The sequence below is a fragment of the Megalobrama amblycephala genome, linkage group LG22 (genome assembly GCF_018812025.1).
Source record: "Megalobrama amblycephala isolate DHTTF-2021 linkage group LG22, ASM1881202v1, whole genome shotgun sequence".
Lineage (NCBI taxonomy): Eukaryota > Metazoa > Chordata > Actinopteri > Cypriniformes > Xenocyprididae > Megalobrama > Megalobrama amblycephala.
The window spans coordinates 19,896,147-19,917,059 of record NC_063065.1 but is presented as its reverse complement, the minus strand read 5'-3'; the positions used below and the strand labels follow the sequence as shown (position 1 = coordinate 19,917,059).

General features: G+C 36.8%; 1 protein-coding gene across 1 annotated transcript; it reads left to right on the top strand.

Annotated features, from left to right (window-relative positions):
* Positions 1–1,035: 1,035 nt before the first annotated feature.
* Positions 1,036–13,215, top strand: LOC125258234 (E3 ubiquitin-protein ligase TRIM39-like). The gene is made up of 8 exons (XM_048175129.1): positions 1,036–1,193; positions 5,591–5,712; positions 5,858–6,396; positions 6,642–6,731; positions 8,358–8,591; positions 9,077–9,212; positions 12,357–12,383; positions 12,536–13,215. The coding sequence occupies exons 2-8, from the start codon at positions 5,622–5,624 to the stop codon at positions 13,069–13,071; spliced, it is 1,653 nt and encodes a 550-aa protein (XP_048031086.1). The 5' UTR covers positions 1,036–1,193; positions 5,591–5,621; the 3' UTR covers positions 13,072–13,215.
* The last annotated feature ends 7,698 nt before the right edge of the window (positions 13,216–20,913 follow it).

Sequence of the window (20,913 nt, the reverse complement as noted above, 5' to 3'; positions counted from 1 at the left end):
GTAATTCAAAGTACAGTAGTCAACTTTTAAAGTGGATCAGCAAAGTTGTCATAAGAAGAAGGTTTTAGGACAACTTTGATTAAAGGTTTTGATCCACTTCAAATGTTGACTATATTATACAAGAATAAGTAATAACAGTTTATTGTTATTGACTGAAAAGTGTGTAATTTTTAGTATTTGGAATAAGCCAAAGGTACTGAGCTTACAGTATATACTATTACCTGTAAAATAATATTCATTGTTTATTGCTTGTGTGTTCGGAAGACATTCCTAATTATTTTGTAATGTACTTAAATCACAAATAAAGTATACTTATAGCACAAAGTGTACTTATAACACAAATAAAAGTATACTATAACACAAATAAAGTATACTTATAACACAAAGTATATTTATAACACAAATAAAGTACACTTTAATATCACTAATCAAGCATGTAATTAGTCCCTACACAGGCATATACTTAAAGTGTACTAAGTATACTTGAAGTTGTTCCAATTTAGCACACAAAAGTACACTAAATATACTTAAAGTTGTTTTTTAATACGTCTTAACTACAACTAAAATATACTTAGTACAAAATTAGTTGTTTCAAAATAGCACACTTTAAGTTAACTAATCATTAACACACTTGAAATATACTAATAGTATAAAAGTCTTGCTGCAAGTATACTTAGCATCTTTTTCTTAAATATTAATTTTTTTTAATACAAATAGGCTTAATCTGGGTGCTTTCAGATGACTATAAGAAAGTTGAAAATTAAAATTAAAAACAAATATATATATATATATATATATATATATATATATATATATATATATATATATATATATATATAAAATAATAATAAGCTAATAAGGAAAGATAAGAGAATAACTCTTAAAAATCTTGTCAAACAATCAAGCTTCTGTAACAGACTTGCTGATGTCTCCTCATGACCTGATTGAGACATCAGGCCCAAATACAGAGACACATGTCATGAACCCAAAACACTGAACAGAGGGACAAATGTAAATGTGTAAATACAGGAGGAGCTCTGACATCACTACAGTTCAGTAACAGAGAAAGTGAAACTAACTTCAACAACTTCAACAATCATGGACGCCTGAAACGATCAACCTCAGTATATTTAAACAACAGTATATTTATTGAGCCGTTCAAAGAGCTTTGAGAACACATCTGATACTCACAGGTAAGAGATAGAAATATAAGAGAGATTGTGTTGAACAGGTTTCTAAACATGTTGTAAGGCAAAGTATGGCGTTTCTATCATTTTGTCACACGAGAGAAAGACTAAGGGGCCGTTTACACGACACTATTTTCAAGTAGGCCTAGTTATGACAAAAAATGACGGAGTATTTTATGTTTCCGCTGTTTGATCGCACCGGTGTCTCACGCACACACAACATATTCAACCACTGCATTACATAATACTATTCTTAAATGCTTACACAGGAGAATACATCAATAAAAGTGCCTGTAGCATTTCTATCAAAAGAAAAAAAAATGGCCAAATATTATTATTTAACTAATAATATATTTTTTGATTATGGTGGTTGGTTTTAATCGTGGATTTGATCGTGCTGTGCTTTGTAACCACAAAAATCAGCCGGCTTTTGGCGCCCTCTGCAGGCATTTGTTATAATATATAATGTATTTATAACATTCTAGTGGGAAAAAATCTTGTTTTGGTTAATTTAGAAGAAATCTACAGATGCAAACAGTCTGAGAGTAGTGGTATATCATCTAAATGTGTAGGGTTAGGGTTAAGTTTTCTTTCCATTAGAGTAAAAGACATGGCAGCAAAAATGGACCAAAGTCTTAAAATTGTCCACTACATGAAAGAAGTATTTCAGTAACACCAAAAGAATTAAAACGATTGACTGATTTGTGCAAAATAAACAAATTATTAGTGAAACTATGTCCCTCTCCTTGGTGCAGTCATTTATTCTAAATATATAGCTACTTGAAAATAGTGTAGAAAACATGCACATTGTGGCAAAGTGTCCTTTGCTGTTGCCTTCTCTTGTGATAAACCTAGTCAATACTAAAGAAGAACATGGTCTCTGTGTGAACTGATTACTTTGTAGAAATCAAGATTAAAACAAGGAAATTACATTAAATTGGTAAGGAAGTCAGAGTTGTCTTAATATATTTAAGGGTTTATTATTATTATAATGCGATTTATTATGTGACTTATCTGTTGTTGTTTTTTTCTCTCTCAAAAAAATAGATAAATTATATAGCCTATATTGTAAATGGTTGTATATAAGCATATGGGTCACGTCAATTTAAAAAGGAAAAGATAGGGTTGCGCTCAAAAATGCAGAAATAAGCCATAATTTTGTTTTATTTGTAACTCTTTGGTAGATTATACAGTTATAATTTCTAATACATAACTAGGCTACTAGTAGTAATAAAACCGATCTCTGGGGGCCCCAAAAGTGCATGGCCACTTAGAATGCATGCACTCTAAAATTCTTTTAAACATTTGAATGGACTGATAAAGGGAGCTGTAAAGTATTTTTGTTGAAACAATGTCGTTTTGACCATAATAATGTGCCAAATCTAACTCATATAAATATTACAGTAGTATAGAAAAATATTATACACACATTTATAGTTAAAATCGAACTCCGAGCTTCCTGTACCCATTCTGTGACGTCAAACAACTTCCCTGTGCAAAGGATCATGGGGGCCCGAAGTGTCCAGTTGTACCCTTCGAAATCCTTCATTCCAAAGGGCCCTTTGAAGTGGCCAGTTTTGAGCATTTCAGTTTGAAACGACCCTTCAATATGGCGGCCATGATTATTTTCACTCCGAAGTGCCCTTCGGATGGCGATATATTTTCCGTTTGGAACGCACCAATAGGCTGCGTCTGAAAACCTAGGAAGCTGTCTTGCTGCCTCGCTGTCTTATAAGAGAACGACTTGTATAGCAGCATTTGTCCATGAAGGCACCTCACGAAACTGATTTCGGACAGACTTCTGAGGCAGTGTACAGCAAACTAGCGCAAGCTTTGGTGAGAACTAAACAAATATTTAATTACTACAGTAGTAATTTCTCGATTTAAATTCTATCAAAATTGAAATATGTTGGTCAAAATTGTACATTTATACACAAACTGAGCAGCTAACGCAACTTTCGGACGCCATCTTTATATTTCTAGCTCAGCTGTCACAGAATGGAAAGCACAGGATTGTGGGATATCAAAGGCAGCTAAGGATACATCTACGCTTCCTTCAAAAATCGATCAGATAAAGGTATCTCATGAGACAGGAAGTGAAGCTAACATTGGATTTGGACATGCCTTGATGCCTTCCTACCTTGAAATGCATCCTCAGAAGGCAGCATTTTCCAGTTTTCGGACACAGCCTTTTATACAGGGGATTATGTACATATACAAATAATTAAATTCCTCTTTTTGAGATACATGAGATACTCTATTTAATATGCACTTTCAATGATTGTTAATCTTCATGTTCATAATATGGTATTTGGTGTTAAAATATTACTTGGCTCATGATGCTAATATGCTAAGGCTACTGTAGCTAATATACTTCTTAATTGTTGTTGTTAAATGATCATAGGTAACCTGGTAAATTAATTCTAAGACTGAATGTATCATTTCTGCATTGACAATGTTAGTGTTACAGAGGAGATGGTTACAGAAACCAGATGGATTTGATATGCAGTGATTTATTTACATACTTATTGTGTTTATTTACATAATTGTGTTTATTTACATAATTGCATAATACTATAAGCTTAATGTTTTAAATATAGCTTTAAAATGATATATTATTATACGAAATTATAGATCAGGGATAGGCGACATCAGTTCTGGAGTGCCGGTGTCCTGCAGAGTTTAGCTCCAACCCAGATAAAAAATAAATAAATAAATAAAAACTCACCTATCTGTAGTATTAATAATCCTGAAGACACTGATTAACTGCTCAAGGTATGTTTGATTAGGGTTAAAGCTAAACTCTGCACTCCAGGACCGACATTGCCCATCCATGTTATAGAAATATGAAGTTAAATGGCCAGTAGGTGGCAGCAATTTACTGTATTTAAGAGTGAGTCATTCATTCAAATGTCTCATTTAAATGAGAATACACTGCTGTGTTGCTCGGAGAGGAACGACGCTGTTCTGCTGGTCATTTTTTTGATACTGTGCAAAAACACACTTAAAATGAACTTATTGTTATATTGATTTATATAACAGCTCAAAAAACATTTGCAATCGCTCTAATATTGGGGAAAACACTGTTTAGAAATCTGTTTACAGGAAAACAATACATGACAAAATGCAGACAGTTTACAATTACTAGCAATATACAATGATCTAAACAATTGCGATGACATAGCTTACTTTAACTGTAATTCACAAGCTTCATATAGGCTTCATATATTATATTCTCTTGTGCAAAAGACAGGAATTGAAGAGGCAACAGGCAAGCATATATTATTATTATTATTATTGTATGAATACTAAAAATATCTAACAGTAATATAACAGGTATAGACGAGCCAGGAACACATAAGAGTGACGTTGTGAGGCTGGTGCATAGTGGCAGTTGCGTTTCACGGTGCCAGGTCCAGTGGTAGGTGCATTAAAGGTGAAATATAACAGTGATGGATCATCAGACAGGCACAACTGTGACAGGTTGTCCTTAGGATGGTGAATTTAACAATAAAAAACATTGCCAGGTAGACGTATATACCAGTGACAGGTCGAGTTGCAGACATAACGGTGTCCTACCACGGAAAGATTTTACCCCAGCTCGAAAATTGCAGTTGTGACGGTTATCTTCCCTTGTATAAGTGTGAGCATCAGTAGCCATGAGTCGCACTGGAGTGACATCAACTCCCTCTCTTAGATTGATTGGCTAGAGGAGGAGCTGTCAATCTAGATCTAGTGGACCAATGGTGACTATTAAGCCTGCCCTAATTTACATGAAACTCGAACTGCAACATTTGGAAAAGAAAGAGCGGAACATAGAAAGAAGAGCAAAGAGAAAAATGGCACAAAAAATATGAGCAGAATATATAAGAGAACACAAAATACAGAGTAATAAAACCAAGGAAAACAACTTTTAAGAACAAAAACACAAGTTTAAGATGCGTGCTATATAATTTTTAATGTGTTTAAAATTTTGATTCATGCTTGTTATTTTTTTTAAATGCACTTTTAATTTTTCTATTCACACTTATTATATTTTGATCCTTGACCACATTGTTTGCTATTCTGATCATTTTGCATTATTTGCTTCAGTTTGTGCAATATATTTTTACATGTGTTTTTAAATTTCTGATCCGTGACCGCGATACTTTAGGCCGGAATTTAATCCCATAGGTGTACGCAGAAAACTCAAAGGAAACACGTCTCCGTTTTAAGCATATCGTTGTCGTGTAAACGTACCCTACAGATAGAGGAAGTAAATGACAAGCAGACAGACTGAACACAAACCTGCTATGCTTCATCTGAAAATTTATTGTAACTAAAACCAAATTAGATCACACTGGTCACACAAAATATCTTTTGATTTTTAATGGAAATTGTTATCTGTACCTTTCCTTTGTTAGACTGCAGTTTCTAAAAAAAAAAAAAAAAAACATGAAGAGAAGAAGAACAAAGGCAGAATCTTCCTCAGAAGATCCAGAAAAAAAACAAAAATCCAGAAGTGGGAGTAAAGATGTTTCTCCATGTGAGTCAATAACCAATCATATCTATATGAAATTTTAACTTGAAAGTAACCTGTTGTCTAGATTCAGTTCTGGGCATTGTCTCAACACCATTTTGACTTTTCACTTATAGTGCATGAGATTTATCTTCATCATTTCTCTTTCCAGCGAAAACATCATCATCCAGTGCTCCACTTTCTAAGGAGTTTCGGTGCTCTATATGTCTGGACATATTCACTGATCCAGTCAGCACTCCATGTGGACACAACTTCTGCAAGACCTGTCTGAATAAGTGCTGGGACAACAGCCAGAGCTGCAACTGTCCATATTGTAAAGAAACATTCATGCACAGACCTGATCTCAAGATTAATACCACACTCAGAGAGCTTGTAGATCACTATAAAAAGAAAAGACATGAGAAAAAACCTGAAGTTTTGTGTGACGTTTGTGACGAAAGAAAGCTGAAAGCCCTGAAGTCGTGTCTGGTTTGTCAGAGCTCTTACTGTGCAACTCACCTGGACCCTCATTTGAGAGTGGCAGGTTTAAAGAAACACAAAGTGATGGATCCCGTGAGTAATCTGGAGGACTATATATGTCAGAAACATGAGAGACCTCTGGAGCTGTTCTGTAGAGATGATCAGAGAATCGTGTGTCTGTTCTGTACTGACGAAGACCACAGAAACCACAACACTGTTTCTTTAGAAGAAGTGAGTACTATAAATATTAAAAATACTAAAACTTCTGTACATTCAGTGATAAATCTTTAAAAAGAGGCTGAAGGTTTGAAGATTTGGGGCTGCTATTTCTAGACCAGGCCACAAAACTGCAGCACGTGTGTCAGTGCAACAAAGTGCTGTTACTTGTTTAAAGTGTGATTGGCAATTTACATTGAAGAATATAAAACAGAAATCTCTGTTATGATAAATGTGTCAGTGCTGTTCTCTGTTTATAGACTCAGTTGATGGTTCAAGACACGCAGCAGATGATCCAGGACAGAGTCAAGAAAATTGAAGAGATCAAACACTCAGCAGAAGTCAGAAAAGTAAGTGGTTATGGGAGGTTTCCAGGGTGTTCTGGGTTATTGTTAGATGGTTTCTTACTGGACACTTAAAACACGCAGCAGATGATCCAGGGGTCAGGGACATCCACACATATTCAGTGGACACTAATTGTCACTATAATTAGTACTTATGCATTTTAGTTAAGAACTCTATAACCATAAGGGCTAGACTACAGTCAAAAGTCTTTTCCCCTCTAAATCCTTGAGGCAAGCGCTACAAAATTTACATGCACTGTTTTATTGGAAAATTCTTCCTCCTTTTTGAATTTTCTGAAAATCACACGTTTTTTCACATCAAAATGCCAACTTTTCTTAGACCTTGGTTCAGTTTCCATGAAACTTCATACATATCATCTGGAGACCCCCATGAGAAAACTTATCAAAACCATTTTGATACTTTAAAGCATTGTGAAGATATAAGCAAACGAAATGGTCAGGTGTCACCCATTTTTTTTTGCGAATTTACCTGAATGCGATGTCCAAACTTATCAAAACTTAATATATGATACCAGAGCATGTTTTGAGGACACACAAAAATTGTGTCAAATTATAGCTATAGGGTTGATACAACTGAAAACTGTTAATGCTTGTAACTCCACAGCTTTATCATCAATCAAGTTCAAATGCTTACAAATGCTTTAAATATCATTTGGATAATTAATTAAAAAGCCAATTAGAAGCCAATCAAACCTCAGAAGCTCAAAATGGCCAGCTGATATGAAAATTTGTTTTCATGCTTCATGTTTGTTTATAGTTTTAAAATGAGGCTGTGTACCAAATAGTCCACAGGGTGATCCTATAATAAACAACTTTACATTTAGCTAGTTTTGACACAAATAAATTTAAGTTTATCTGCCATTGTAACTTTTTTCCTAAAGTTGTTAAAGGAACATTGGCTTTTAGCAATTGCTGCTAGACTGCATCAAAATTCAATGGGAATGAAAGCTGAAGGCCATATTTTGAGCTGCTGAAGTTTGATACACCAGATCACTGGTACACCAGAGTACAACATCAAGGCCAATGTATACTTCGGCCATCCGCATCTGCGCACCATTTAGCCCTGCGTAATTTTGTCATCTGGAGGGTTCCTGTCTGCAAACCCATCCGCAAACCATGATGACGAAAATTACGCAGGGCTAAACGGTGCATGGACGACTTGGATGGCCGAAGTATGCTTTGGCCTTGATGTTGTCCACCAGAGAGCCACAGGACACAAAATCCTGTTTGGTCTCATATAAAATCTGAAATGGTTAAAAATTTTTTAAAAATGCATACTAATTCATTACAGTTTATTTTAGCCAAATAGAGTTTAATCAGTTAGATTATTTGAATCAGTTAGACAATAGAGTTCAAACAATAAATGTTGTTTAATGTTTATATCCTAATGATTTTGAAAACATATTTGTTTAAAGATGAAGTGGTAATATTACACTTCTCCTTAAATATAATATATAATACAAAACTTCCGTAAAGAAATGGGCTACTTATAGATATTTGAAAAGAGACATGGAAAGTGTATTACCATTTCATCTACATAAGCCATTTGTGCTTGGACATAGATAATCTATATTTAATAACTAATAATTTGTTTATTACCCTGGCCCCCAGAGAAACACAGAGAAGGAGAAAGCAGCCTGTGTTGAGCTCTTCACTGATCTCAAGCGCTCCATTGAGAGATTTCACACTGAACTGCTGGAGATGATGGAGGAACAGCAGAAAGCAGCAAAGAAACAGGAGGAAGAGCTGATTAAAGAGCTGGAGCAGGAGATCACTGAGCTGAAGATGAGAAACACTGAGCTGGAGCAGCTCTCACACACTGAAGATCACCTCCACCTCCTACAGGTCAGTCAACATCTCTCTAATCAATGATAATGCAGTATATGACACCAGAACACTCCAGGTGAAAAAAAAAGTACACTTCCATAATGTACTTAAAGTGCTCTATTTTCACGCACTAATTTTGTACTTAATATACTAAAAGTTATTTTTTAGTACTTCTTAAGATAATCTTAAGAACATCTAAGTATACTCAGCTGTGCTTTTTTGAGACACCATTAATATGAACTAAAATGTGCTTTTAACATACTATCTCTGTATTAAAAAAATGTATTTAGTTACCAGTTGTAGTGCACTTGAACCCATCTTTCATACACTTTCTTTTCATACACAGGTTCAAGTGTACTTAGGATTATCTTAAGAAGTATTAAAGAATAATTTTTAGTATATTAAGTATAAAATTAGTGTGCGAAAATAGAGAACTTCAAGTACATGGAAGTGTACTTTTTTTTTCCCTCATGCTAAACGATTTCTCCTCTCTCCTGCTATAGATTTACTCATCCCAGTGCAACCCTAGAAAAAACAGGAACTGGCCTGAGATCAGTATGAAGACTGATGAGAGTCTGCAGACTCTGAGAGCTCTGATTAAACTGAAGGACACTTTACAGGAGAAGCTCATGCAAACTGGTACGTCAATATCAAATACACCATACAGATACATAAATTCATCATCTTTTAATTTCAGTAACGTAGAATTAGTCTGATCATGTCTCTGTACCTCATTATCATCACCTCACAGTTCTTCTTGAAGAAAGCAGGCCATTTTCAGTTCTAATTTCAGAAAACATGTAAAACATGTATAAAATATCAAGAGAAACTTTCATTTTTTATTAAGCTTGTGATTATTTGCCACTTTCAGTTGTTCCATCAATATTTTATGAATACATTTTCTAATGGTGTTCATAGTTGTGTGGGGCAGGTATGACATCAGAACCCTGGAAGACTAATTCGCTGCTTGTTCCTTCAAGATTTTATAATTTTTTATAATTGGGTTTTATATTTGAGTTTATAATTGTTATTGGGTTTTCAATTTATGAGTAGACTAAAGACTGTAAGGATCACCCAAAGTAAGCATTCATATGAAATGCACATAAGCATGCACAGTGTCAACAGCTAAAATCGGTAACAAACTGTGCCCAGAAGCAATAAGCCAGAGAATAAGTGAAGCTATTCACTCACCGAAAGCACTTGAGACATCACAGATGGAACATACAAAACTTGCAAAAATGTTCTGTGAAGACCAGCCAACTGCAAAATATATCCCAAATAGGCCTGCCATTAGCCCAGGCCCATGAAGAGGCGATAGCTCTTGTCGAATGAGCTCTGATGTTGAAAGGGCATTCCTGACCCTGGCTCGCCTAAGCCAAAGAGATAGCATCCACTATCCAGTGAGAAAGCCTCTGTTTAGATACTGCTCACCCCTTAGTACAGCCACCGGAGCACGCAAAGAGCTTGACCAGCTCTTTGTCTGTTATGGTGACTGCCGAAAGATGGCCGAGCAGTCGATATAAAACCGCAAAGCCCTGACCGTTTTACGTAAAATCCAATTGCGCGGACAGCAATACGCCAATAATCATGGGATTATAAAAGGAGAAGGTTGAAAAAAAAGGAAGAGGAAGGGAGCCGCCAACCAGTCGCAATGACGATCGTCCCTCGGAAAGCTATAAACTATAAGTCACACATGACAATGCTAACAAGTTAGCCAAACAACACGTACCTGCAAGAACGGGGCAAAACTGGAATGGGCGGGCCTTAGTGCAGTGACACACAAGCAGTTGGTTAGCACGGGAGCATTACCTACTTTAATGGATGGCAGATTAAACTTACATTGGTGATGAGTCTGAATTCTGTGGTCTAGTTTAGGGGTGCCCAAACCTGTTCCTGGAGATCTACCTTCCTGCAAAGTTTGGCTCCAAACCTGATAAAACACAACTGAATCAAGATCTTCAGGAGAACTTGATAAATACAGGCATGTGTGTTGAGCAGGGCTGGAGCTGAACTCTGCAGGAAGGTAGATCTCCAGGAACAGGGTTGGGCACCCCTGGTCTAGATGGCTCATCAGCCTTCCTAATCTAATCCTAACCTTACTCTACCAACTCACATACAATCACCCTTGATTCCTATCCCCCCAGAGACACACAAACAGTGCCTTAAAAGTCCCCTTTTATATACTCACAAGATTGGGTGATTGGACAACTCACGCATTCAGGGCATACTAAAATATTTAAAGATAAACACCGCACTTTTTTGTCCCACTACTTCTGCACCACTCTATTTAGCAGCTGAAGAGAAGAATTTTAAATGTTTTACCAAATCAATGTTTTTTTGTTTGGCTTAAAGAGGAAGATTGCTCTGTGAGATTTCATCCTGTAGTTTTTAGCAGTACTAAGTACTACAAAAAAAAGAAAAGACATACACTATATTGCCAAAAGTTTTGGAACACCTGCCTTTATGTGCACATGAACTTTAATGACATCCCAATCTTAATCCGTAGGGTTTAATATGGAGTTGGCCCACCCTTTGCAGCTATAACAGCTTCAACTCTTCTGGGAAGGCTTTCCACAAGGTTTAAGAGTGTGTTTAAGGGAATTTTTGACCATTCTTCTAGAAGCGCATTTGTGAGGTCAGGCAGTGATGTTGGACGAAAAGGCCTGGTTCACAGTCTCTGCTCTAATTCATCCCAAAGGTGTTCTATCGGGTTGAGGTCAGGACTCTGTGCAGGCCAGTCAAGTTCCTCCACATCAAACTCGCTCATCCATGTCTTTATGGTCCTTGGTTTGTGCACTGGTGCGCAGTCATGATAGAACAGGAAGGGGCCATCCCCAAACTGTTCCCACAAAGTTGGGAGCATGAAATTGTCCAAAATGTCTTGGTATGCTGAAGCATTAAGAGTTCCTTTCACTGGAACTCAGGGGCCAAGCCCAACCCCTGAAAAACAACCCCACAACATAATCCCCCCTCCACCAAACTTTACACTTGGCACAGTGCAGTCAGGCAAGTACTGTTCTCCTGGCAACCGCCAAACCCAGACTCGTCAATCGGATTGCCAGACAGAGAAGCGTGATTCGTCACTCCAGAGAACACGTCTCCACTGCTCTAAAGTCCAGTGGTGCCATGCTTTACACCACTGCATCTGCCGCTTTGCATTGCACTTGGTGATGTAAGGCTTGGATGCAGCTGCTCAGCCATGGAAACCCATTCCATGAAGCTCTCTACACACTGTTCTTGAGCTAATCTGAAGGCCACATGAAGTTTGGAGGTCTGTAGCTATTGACTCTGCAGAAAGTTGGCGACTGTGTGCCTCAGCATGCACTGACCACGCTCTGTGATTTCACGTGGCCTACCACTTCGTGGCTGAGTTGCTGTTGATCCCAATTGCTTCCACTTTGTTATGATACCACTAACAGTTGACTGTGGAATATTTACTAGTGAGGAAATTTCACGAATGGACTTATTGCACAGGTGGCAACCTATCAAGGTACCATGCTTGAATTCATTGAGCTCCTGAGAGCGACCCATACTTTCACAAATGTTTGTAGAAGCAGTCTACATGCCTAGGTGCTTGATTTTATACACCTGTGGCCATGGAACACCTGAATTCAATGATTTGGAGGGGTGTCCCAATACTTTTGGCAATATAGTGTACATTGATCAGATAAAAACATGATGTTGTACCCAATTATTTAAATATAACCTCAAAGCTTGTCTGTAATTTCACACGTAAAGCATCGCAAAGATCTGTTGATGTTATATTGTCATGTGTCTCTACAGAGCTGAAGAGGATGCAGCAGTATGCAGGTACAGTGTGCTGTCTGACCTACAGTATATATTCATACTCACAGCTTCATTACTGCAGTTTAAACTGACTAAAAACTGAATTATGTATTTAAAACATCATCATAAAATCTTTATATTGTTAAAGTTGAGATTGATATTCTCTGTTTTCTCAGTGGATGTGACTCTGGATCCTGATACAGCTCATCCTAACCTCATCCTGTCTGATGATGGAAAACAAGTGAGACATGGAGACATTAGACAGAAACTCCCAGACAAAAAAGAGAGATTTGAAATGTATGAAAATGTCCTGGGAAAGGAGGGATTCTCCTCTGGGAAATTTTATTTTGAGGTGCAGGTGAAGGGAAAGACTGACTGGATTTTAGGAGTGGCCAGAGAATCCATTAACAGGAAGTCAGTGATCACATTGAGTCCCAGTAATGGGCACTGGTCAATTCAGTGTAATGGCAATGTATATAGTGCCAGTGCTGATCCTCCTGTCTCTCTGCATCTGAAAGTGAAGCTGCAGCGGGTCGGGGTGTTTGTGGATTATGAGGAGCGTCTGGTCTCCTTTAATGATGTGGAGTCCAACTCTCATATCTATTCTTTCACTGCTCAGTCTTTCTTTGGCAAACTCTATCCATTTTTTAGCCCAAGTCCATTCAATGGAGGTAAAAACTTAATTCCACTGATAATCACACCAGTCAATTAGGAAATACTTGATGAAAATAATGATAATAATGATTCTTGTAATTAATGTTTAAAACATCAGAAATGTATGTATTCTTACACAAAGTCATAGGTACTTGGTTTACATCAAAATGATTACAGTACCTGAATAAAATGTATATATTTATTCCATGTTGTTGTTTTTTTGTGAGAAGTTCACCTCTGCATATTTATAAATATGAATGGGCCTAATTTACACAATTATTAGTGAATTATTAGTGAAGCCAATGTTGGAATGAATATAAAACAAATATAAAAAGCTGGAAAAAAAAATCTTAAGATGGTAATAAAAAATAAAGATAAGAGAAACACCATTTTATTGTAGCTACCAAAAGTCACAACATTGCATAGTACCATATATAAAAATGATTTGTAAACAAAAGAACAGAAAAGCTTAGTAAAGTGAGATAAGTTCAGACAAATGTAGTTTATTTCATTATTTTGGAGTGATGAAAACGACGATTCCCACAATACCCCGAGGTGGTACGGCAATTGTGAGTACTTCCGGGTCATCTCAGATTGAGGGTGTTGTTGATTCAGGCTTAATGTTGTAGCGAGTTAGCTCAAAGTCTCAAGTCTCACGTCTACTTTATTTATAGAGCCCTTTTCACTACAAAGTAGACCAAAGGACTGTACAGCAACACAACAAACAACCCCTTAATATATAATAATAATAATATAAAAAAAACAAAAATCCACAATAACAGATATACATTTAAAACAATATACATCATCCAAAAGTCAACAATTAAAAGCCATAAAAAACAAGTAAGTTTTCACACGAGATTTAAAAACATCAACTGAGGGTGCAGATCTGATGTCAGGTGGAAGGGTATTCAGGCGAGTTTTCCTTTTGTTTTCAGGCGAGTTTTCGGAACTGAGAGCAGTAAGCAATTAAATGATCTTTGAGATCTACATACAGGGAGTGCAGAATTATTAGGCAAGTTGATTTTTTGATCATATTTTTTTTCCAAGTACATTTTACCAATTCCAATCCACATCAATCATAATAACTACTATTAATATTGTTTTTAATCATTTATAAGTGATACATAATTGTTCATGAAGGCTGGAAATGAAAAATGCCTTATATTCAGGTGTGCAGAATTATTAGGCAGGTTTTCTTTTACAGGCCAAATGAGCCAAAAAAAGAGATTTAACTCAGACTGAAAAGTCAAAAATGATTAAATACTCATGAGAAGGACGCAATACTAATGCAATACTAGAAATTGCAAAGTTAAAGCATGACCAATGGACAGCAAAACGCTCATTGGGTCAGCGGGGTCATACAAAAACAGGTGGAAAAGAAAAGACGCATGTTAACTGCAAAAGAATTAAGAATTAAGGTGAAGAATTAAGTGTGAAACCATCAGGAACCCTTTAGTCTCCAGCGCCACCATTTTCCAGAACTGCAACCTACCTGGAGTCTCCAGAAGTGTGAGGTGTCAGGATCTCAGAGACTTAGGCTAGCTAAAGAATCCTAAAAAATGACCTGCTCTTAATAAAAATCACAAGCTGAAGTGTTAGAAAATACATTAAGACTGGGTTTTTATAGGCCTTATAGACAGACAGATTGAGAGTGACTCTTGAAGGACCAGCACCACATCCTCTTGTACCACCGTTTGAAGAATTCATCTTCCAAAATCTGACAGTAAGTTTTAGAAGATCATTTTTAGTCCATATCTGCAAGACGGACATTTCAGGATAAGAGATGGACTAAAAGTGAACTCCCACATCTTACTGCCAGATTCTGGAAGATAAATTCTTCAAACGGTGGTACAAGAGGATGTGGTGCTGGTCCTTCAAGAGTCACTCTCAAGCCGTCTGTCTATAAGGCCTATAAAAACCCAGTCTTCATGTATTTTCTAACACTTCAGCTTGTGATTTTTATTAAGAGCGGGTCATTTTTTAGGATTCTTTAGCTAGCCTAAGTCTCTGAGATCCTGACACCTCACACTTCTGGAGACTCCAGGTAGGTTGCAGTTCTGGAAAATGGTGGCGCTGGAGACTAAAGGGTTCCTGATGGTTTCACACTTAATTCTTCACCTTAATTCTTAATTCTTTTGCAGTTAACATGCGTCTTTTCTTTTCCACCTGTTTTTGTATGACCCCGCTGACCCAATGAGCGTTTTGCTGTCCATTGGTCATGCTTTAACTTTGCAATTTCTAGTATTGCATTAGTATTGCGTCCTTCTCATGAGTATTTAATCATTTTTGACTTTTCAGTCTGAGTTAAATCTCTTTTTTGGCTCATTTGGCCTGTAAAAGAAAACCTGCCTAATAATTCTGCACACCTGAATAATAGGCGTTTTTCATTTCCAGCCTTCATGAACTATTATGTATCACTTATAAATGATTAAAAACAATATTAATGGTAGTTATTAAGATTGATGTGGATTGGAATTGGTAAAATGTACTTGGAAAAAAAATATGATCAGAAAATCAACTTGCCTAATAATTCTGCACTCCCTGTATGAATCAGGTCCGTAATATATTCTGGGGCCATCTCATGCACAGCTTTAAATACTTACAGGAACACCTTGTATTGAATCCGATATTTAACCGAAAGCCAATGCAGCTTTTCCAAAACTTGAGTAATATACTCCCTTTTCTTTGTGTTAGTAAGGAGCCTCGCAGCTGCATTCTGGACCAATTGCAATTTTGAAATAAGAGTTTGGCTTACTCCCAAATAAAATGCATTACTAGTCCAAATGGGAGGAGATGTATCACTGCATGTACATCAAATGCATGTATCACTATCTCAAGGTCAGCAACAGACAGAAAGGATTTCATTTTTGCAGTATTCCTCAACTGAAAGAAGCAACTTTTCACCACACATCTAATCTGATGATCAAACGTTAAAGCCGAGTCAAAAATTACACCCAAATTTCTTATTTGGGACTGAACATTTGTTGTCCATGTACCTAACACATCGTTTATGTCACAGTCAACCTTATTTGGCCCAAAAATGATTACTTCAGATTTACGCGCATTAAAGGTGCTAAAGAGGTTCTTTTTGTCGACTGAGTTTTTGAAATGAGCGCATGGGTAAGAACAACCCCCCTCCTTCACAGCTCATTTAGAGGAAACGCCTCACAAAACTCGAACACGAGTATCAGAACACGAGTGTTTACCACCGGCATTCGCTGTGTTATTAAGCCGGGCACACATTTAACTACTAGCTAAAACATTCTGACTATGCTCAACATACAGCGATTGTTTCCTGCTCCTGAAGCAGATTTATATACTTTCACATGGAATTTGAACACCGACTGTAATCGCAGACTGAAAGCAACTGGCTCTGACTGGACGCGTTTGAACGCGATCAGTCATAAGTATCAATTTACATTAATAATCGGCCTTACAATCGTTAAGTGTGTGCGCGACTTAAAGCCGTGGATTCATTATGTCGGACTCACCGCAGGTGACTCATAATCTGCAGTTGTTACTCCTGTCTCCTGACAAAAACATTGCATGCAGCGCCTGTAGAGTGTGGAAAGTTACTGGAGCGCGCAGCCGCGCGTCTCTCACATGGATCGTCATGGCAGTGATTGACAAGCCAGAGGGCCAATCGTTTACGCGATGATCGCGTAAACGATTGGCTGATGTTTTTAAGGCCCTACCTCGTGCACAGATGATGTATATTAATATTGTTACTTTCAGTGCACCTAATAAATAGTCTTTTATCAGTTAGTAAAGACAGTTTCAAGTAATATTGCAAAAATGTATAAAACAAAACATCCTCTTTAGCACCTTTAAGCTGTAGGCGATTTTGCTCTAGCCAGCACTTCACCTCCTCAAGACATAGTAACAAAGATGACTGAGTTGATCCTCCAGATCTAATAGGTAGATAAATCTGAATATCATCAGCATAAAGATGATAAGACATACTGTGTTTTTTAAAAATAAGGCCTAAAGGCAAGAGAAATAGTGAAAACAGAATAGGCCCCAAAACTGAGCCCTGAGGTACTCCACAGTCAATAGGAATTGAAGAGGAAGAAAATTCCCCAATCATCACTGAAAAGGATCGTCCCTTCAAATAAGAAGAAAACCATTTTAAAACAGTCCCTCTCAAACCCACAACATGCTCTGAATGTTTAATAAGGATGTCATGATCTATCAGATCAAAAGCTGCACTAAGGTCGAGCATAATTAAAGCTCCTTGACTACCCGAGTCTGCAATGAGTAACGAATCATTGGAAACTCGCAATAAAGCTTATTCGGTGCTGTGTCTAGCATATCAACATTAGACTTCTTAAAAATTATTTTGCCAGTTATCACTGTAAAACTGCTTTGGCGCAATCTGCATTGTAAAAAAGCGCTATATAAATGAAGGTGACTTGACTTTCACTTCTTCTCATGAAAAGTGGCAAGGCTTTATTGGATGCTCACTAGCGCCAGCTCCTGTCACACGCATGCTTAGTGATGTAACCATGAAAGAGTGATGTGACCTGAAAGAGTATATAAAGTTTAGCCTATTCTCATGTCTAGTTTTCTATAACTATAGTTTATTCTCCTACATTTTTGAGTTCAGTTATCTTAATAATAAAAATAGTACTGCTGCATCTAAATCCTGCTTCCTCACTGCTCTTCACAACCAACTGTGACAAATATGTATAATATGCAATATAGTAGTCTTTATTATACTCTTTCATTTTCACATCTCTATGCATGTTCTGGCGTGTGACAGGAATTGGCGCTGGTGAGCATCCAATAAAGCCTTGCCACTTTTAATGAGAAGTCACGCAGTTAGTACTATTCAACATGCTCTGAAGTGAAATTTTGTGTTTACTGATTTGATGGGTAAGCTAACTGAGGTGACATCGCAGATTATGTTTTTCAAGTGTTTATATTATATGAGTTATCACTGTGTTTGTAGTTATCTTAAACAAATAACCTCTCCGGTGCTCCTGTTGTGCGCAGGTACTGCAAGTGCGGATGGCCAAAGCCAAATACTCTAATACTCTAATGCTAATGTTCTGTAACGGTGCATTTGGTCATTGATTTAATGATTTACACAACTGTTAAGTAAAATAATACATATTCAGGTGCCTTTATTCAGCTTGTATTTATCAAATATGTTTTGCTTAAAGGTGTGATGCTTATTATCCTTTTTGGAATACTTGATTGTTTATTTAAATGTTTTAATTTGAGTTTACTTGTATTAGCCACTTTTCATGAGAAGTCATGCTCAGCAATTTTGTGCTGTAAAAGAAAAGTTTAAACTTTTTTTGTTTTAAGTTTAAAGTTGTGTTTACTGATACATGCATCAAAAATAAAATATTTAATCAGAAAAAAATACTTACAATCTTCTGTGTGTACATTAATAATTAATAAATACATGATTCACATGTGTTCACTTTCACAGGTTATTAATGTTTATAACTCATGAATAACAGGTTATTAAAGGGTTAGTTCACCCAAAAATGAAAATAATGTAATTTATTACTCACCCTCATGTCGTTCTACACCCGTAAGACATTCGTTCATCTTTAGAACACAAATTAAGATATTTTGATTAAATCCGATGGCTCAGTGAGGCCTTCGCAGTGTTACTGTAAATGAACATCCAGACGCCGTCCACACTTCATAAACTTCATAAAACAGTTTTGAAAGTTTTGAAATTTGAGTTTTGAAAATGACGTGATCTTGGATCTAAGATTATCCCTCACAGCCTCATTTTCAGCCTCATTTTCATCTACAAACCCAATTCCAAAACAGTTGGGACCCTGTACAAATTGTGAATAAAAACTGAATGCAATGATGTGGAAGTTTCAAATTTCACTATTTTATTCAGAATACAACATAGATGACATATCAAATGTTTAAATTGAGAAAATGTATCATTTTAAGGGAAAAATAAGTTGATTTTAAATTTCATGGCATCAACACATCTTGTCCCACAAAAGTTGTTTACCACTGTGTGGCATCCCCTCTTCTTTTTATAACAGTCTGCAAACGTCTGGGGACTGAGGAGACAAGTTGATCAAGTTTAGGAATAGGAATGTTGTCCCATTCTTGTCTAATACAGGCTTCTAGTTGCTCAATTGTCTTAGGTCTTCTTTGTCGCATTTTCCTCTTTATGATGCGCCAAATGTTTTCTATGGGTGAAAGATCTGGACTGCAGGCTGGCCATTTCAGTACCCAGATCCTTCTTCTACGCAGCCATGATGTTGTAATTGATGCAGTATGTGGTCTGGCATTGTCATGTTGGAAAATGCAAGGTCTTCCCTGAAAGAGACAACGTCTGGATGGGAGCATATGTTGTTCTAGAACTTGGATATACCTTTCAGCATTGATGGTGCCTTTCCAGATGTGTAAGCTGCCCATGCCACACGCACTCATGCAACCCCATACCATCAGAGATGCAGGCTTCTGAACTGAGCGCTGATAACAGCTTGGGTTGTCCTTGTCCTCTTTAGTCCGGATGATATGGCGTCCCAGTTTTCCAAAAAGAACTTCAAATTTTGATTTGTCTGACCACAGAACAGTTTTCCATTTTGCCACAGTCCATTTTAAATGAGCCTTGGCCCAGAGAAAACGCCTGCGCTTCTGGATCATGTTTAGATATGGCTTCTTTTTTGACCTGTAGAGTTTTAGCCAGCAACGGCGAATGGTACAGTGGATTGTGTTCACCGACAATGTTTTCTGGAAGTATTCCTGAGCGCATGTTGTGATTTCCATTACAGTAGCATTCCTGTATGTGATGCAGTGCCGTCTAAGGGCCCGAAAATAACGGGCATCCAGTATGGTTTTACGGCCTTGACCCTTATGCACAGAGATTGTTCCAGATTCTCTGAATCTTTGGATGATATTATGCACTGTAGATGATGATGAAATTCAAACTCTTTGCAATTTTTCTCTGAGAAACTCCTTTCTGATATTGCTCCACTATTTTTCGCCGCAGCATTGGGGGAATTGGTGATCCTCTGCCCATCTTGACTTCTGAGAGACACTGCCACTCTGAGAGGCTCTTTTTATACCCAATCATGTTGCCAATTGACCTAGTAAGTTGCAAATTGGTCCTCCAGCTGTTCCTTATATGTACATTTAACTTTTCTGGCCTCTTATTGCTACCTGTCCCAACTTTTTTGGAATGTGTAGCTCTCATGAAATCCAAAATGAGCCAATATTTGGCATGACATTTCAAAATGTCTCACTTTCAACATTTGATATGTTATCTATATTCTATCTTGAATAAAATATAAGTTTATGAGATTTGTAAATTATTGCATTCCTTTTTTATTCACAATTTGTACAGTGTCCCAACTTTTTTGGAATCGGGTTTGTATGTAAAATCTATATGGCATACAAATGACATATACAAGGCTGTGCTGCAGTTAAGCCAATATCATTCAGATCCGCCACCATTCCTGTATTCAACACTGGCTTTTCACAAACCAATCAATAGCCAATGGATAAAATATGAAAAGTTCTGTTACTTTTTTTTAATTTTATATATATATATATATATATATATATATATATATATATATATATATATATATATATATATATATATATATATATATGTGATAAGCCATTCAATTCTGAAGCTCCTAAAATACATTAAAATAATAATGGCTTTATAGAGCAGACATTGTTGTTAGGTTATGGAATCTTTAGCATCTCTCAAAAAATGTCACTGGTGATTGACGGCACATTAAAATGACCTAAAGTGGACAGGCAGTTGAATGGATTCATCATCTTTTGGTCACACCTTTAAATCAATTTTAGAATGAGGAGGATATGGTGCACACATACACACACACCCACTAATGACACAATGGTTGTCTCTATAGAGAACAGACCAAGGAGAAGATTT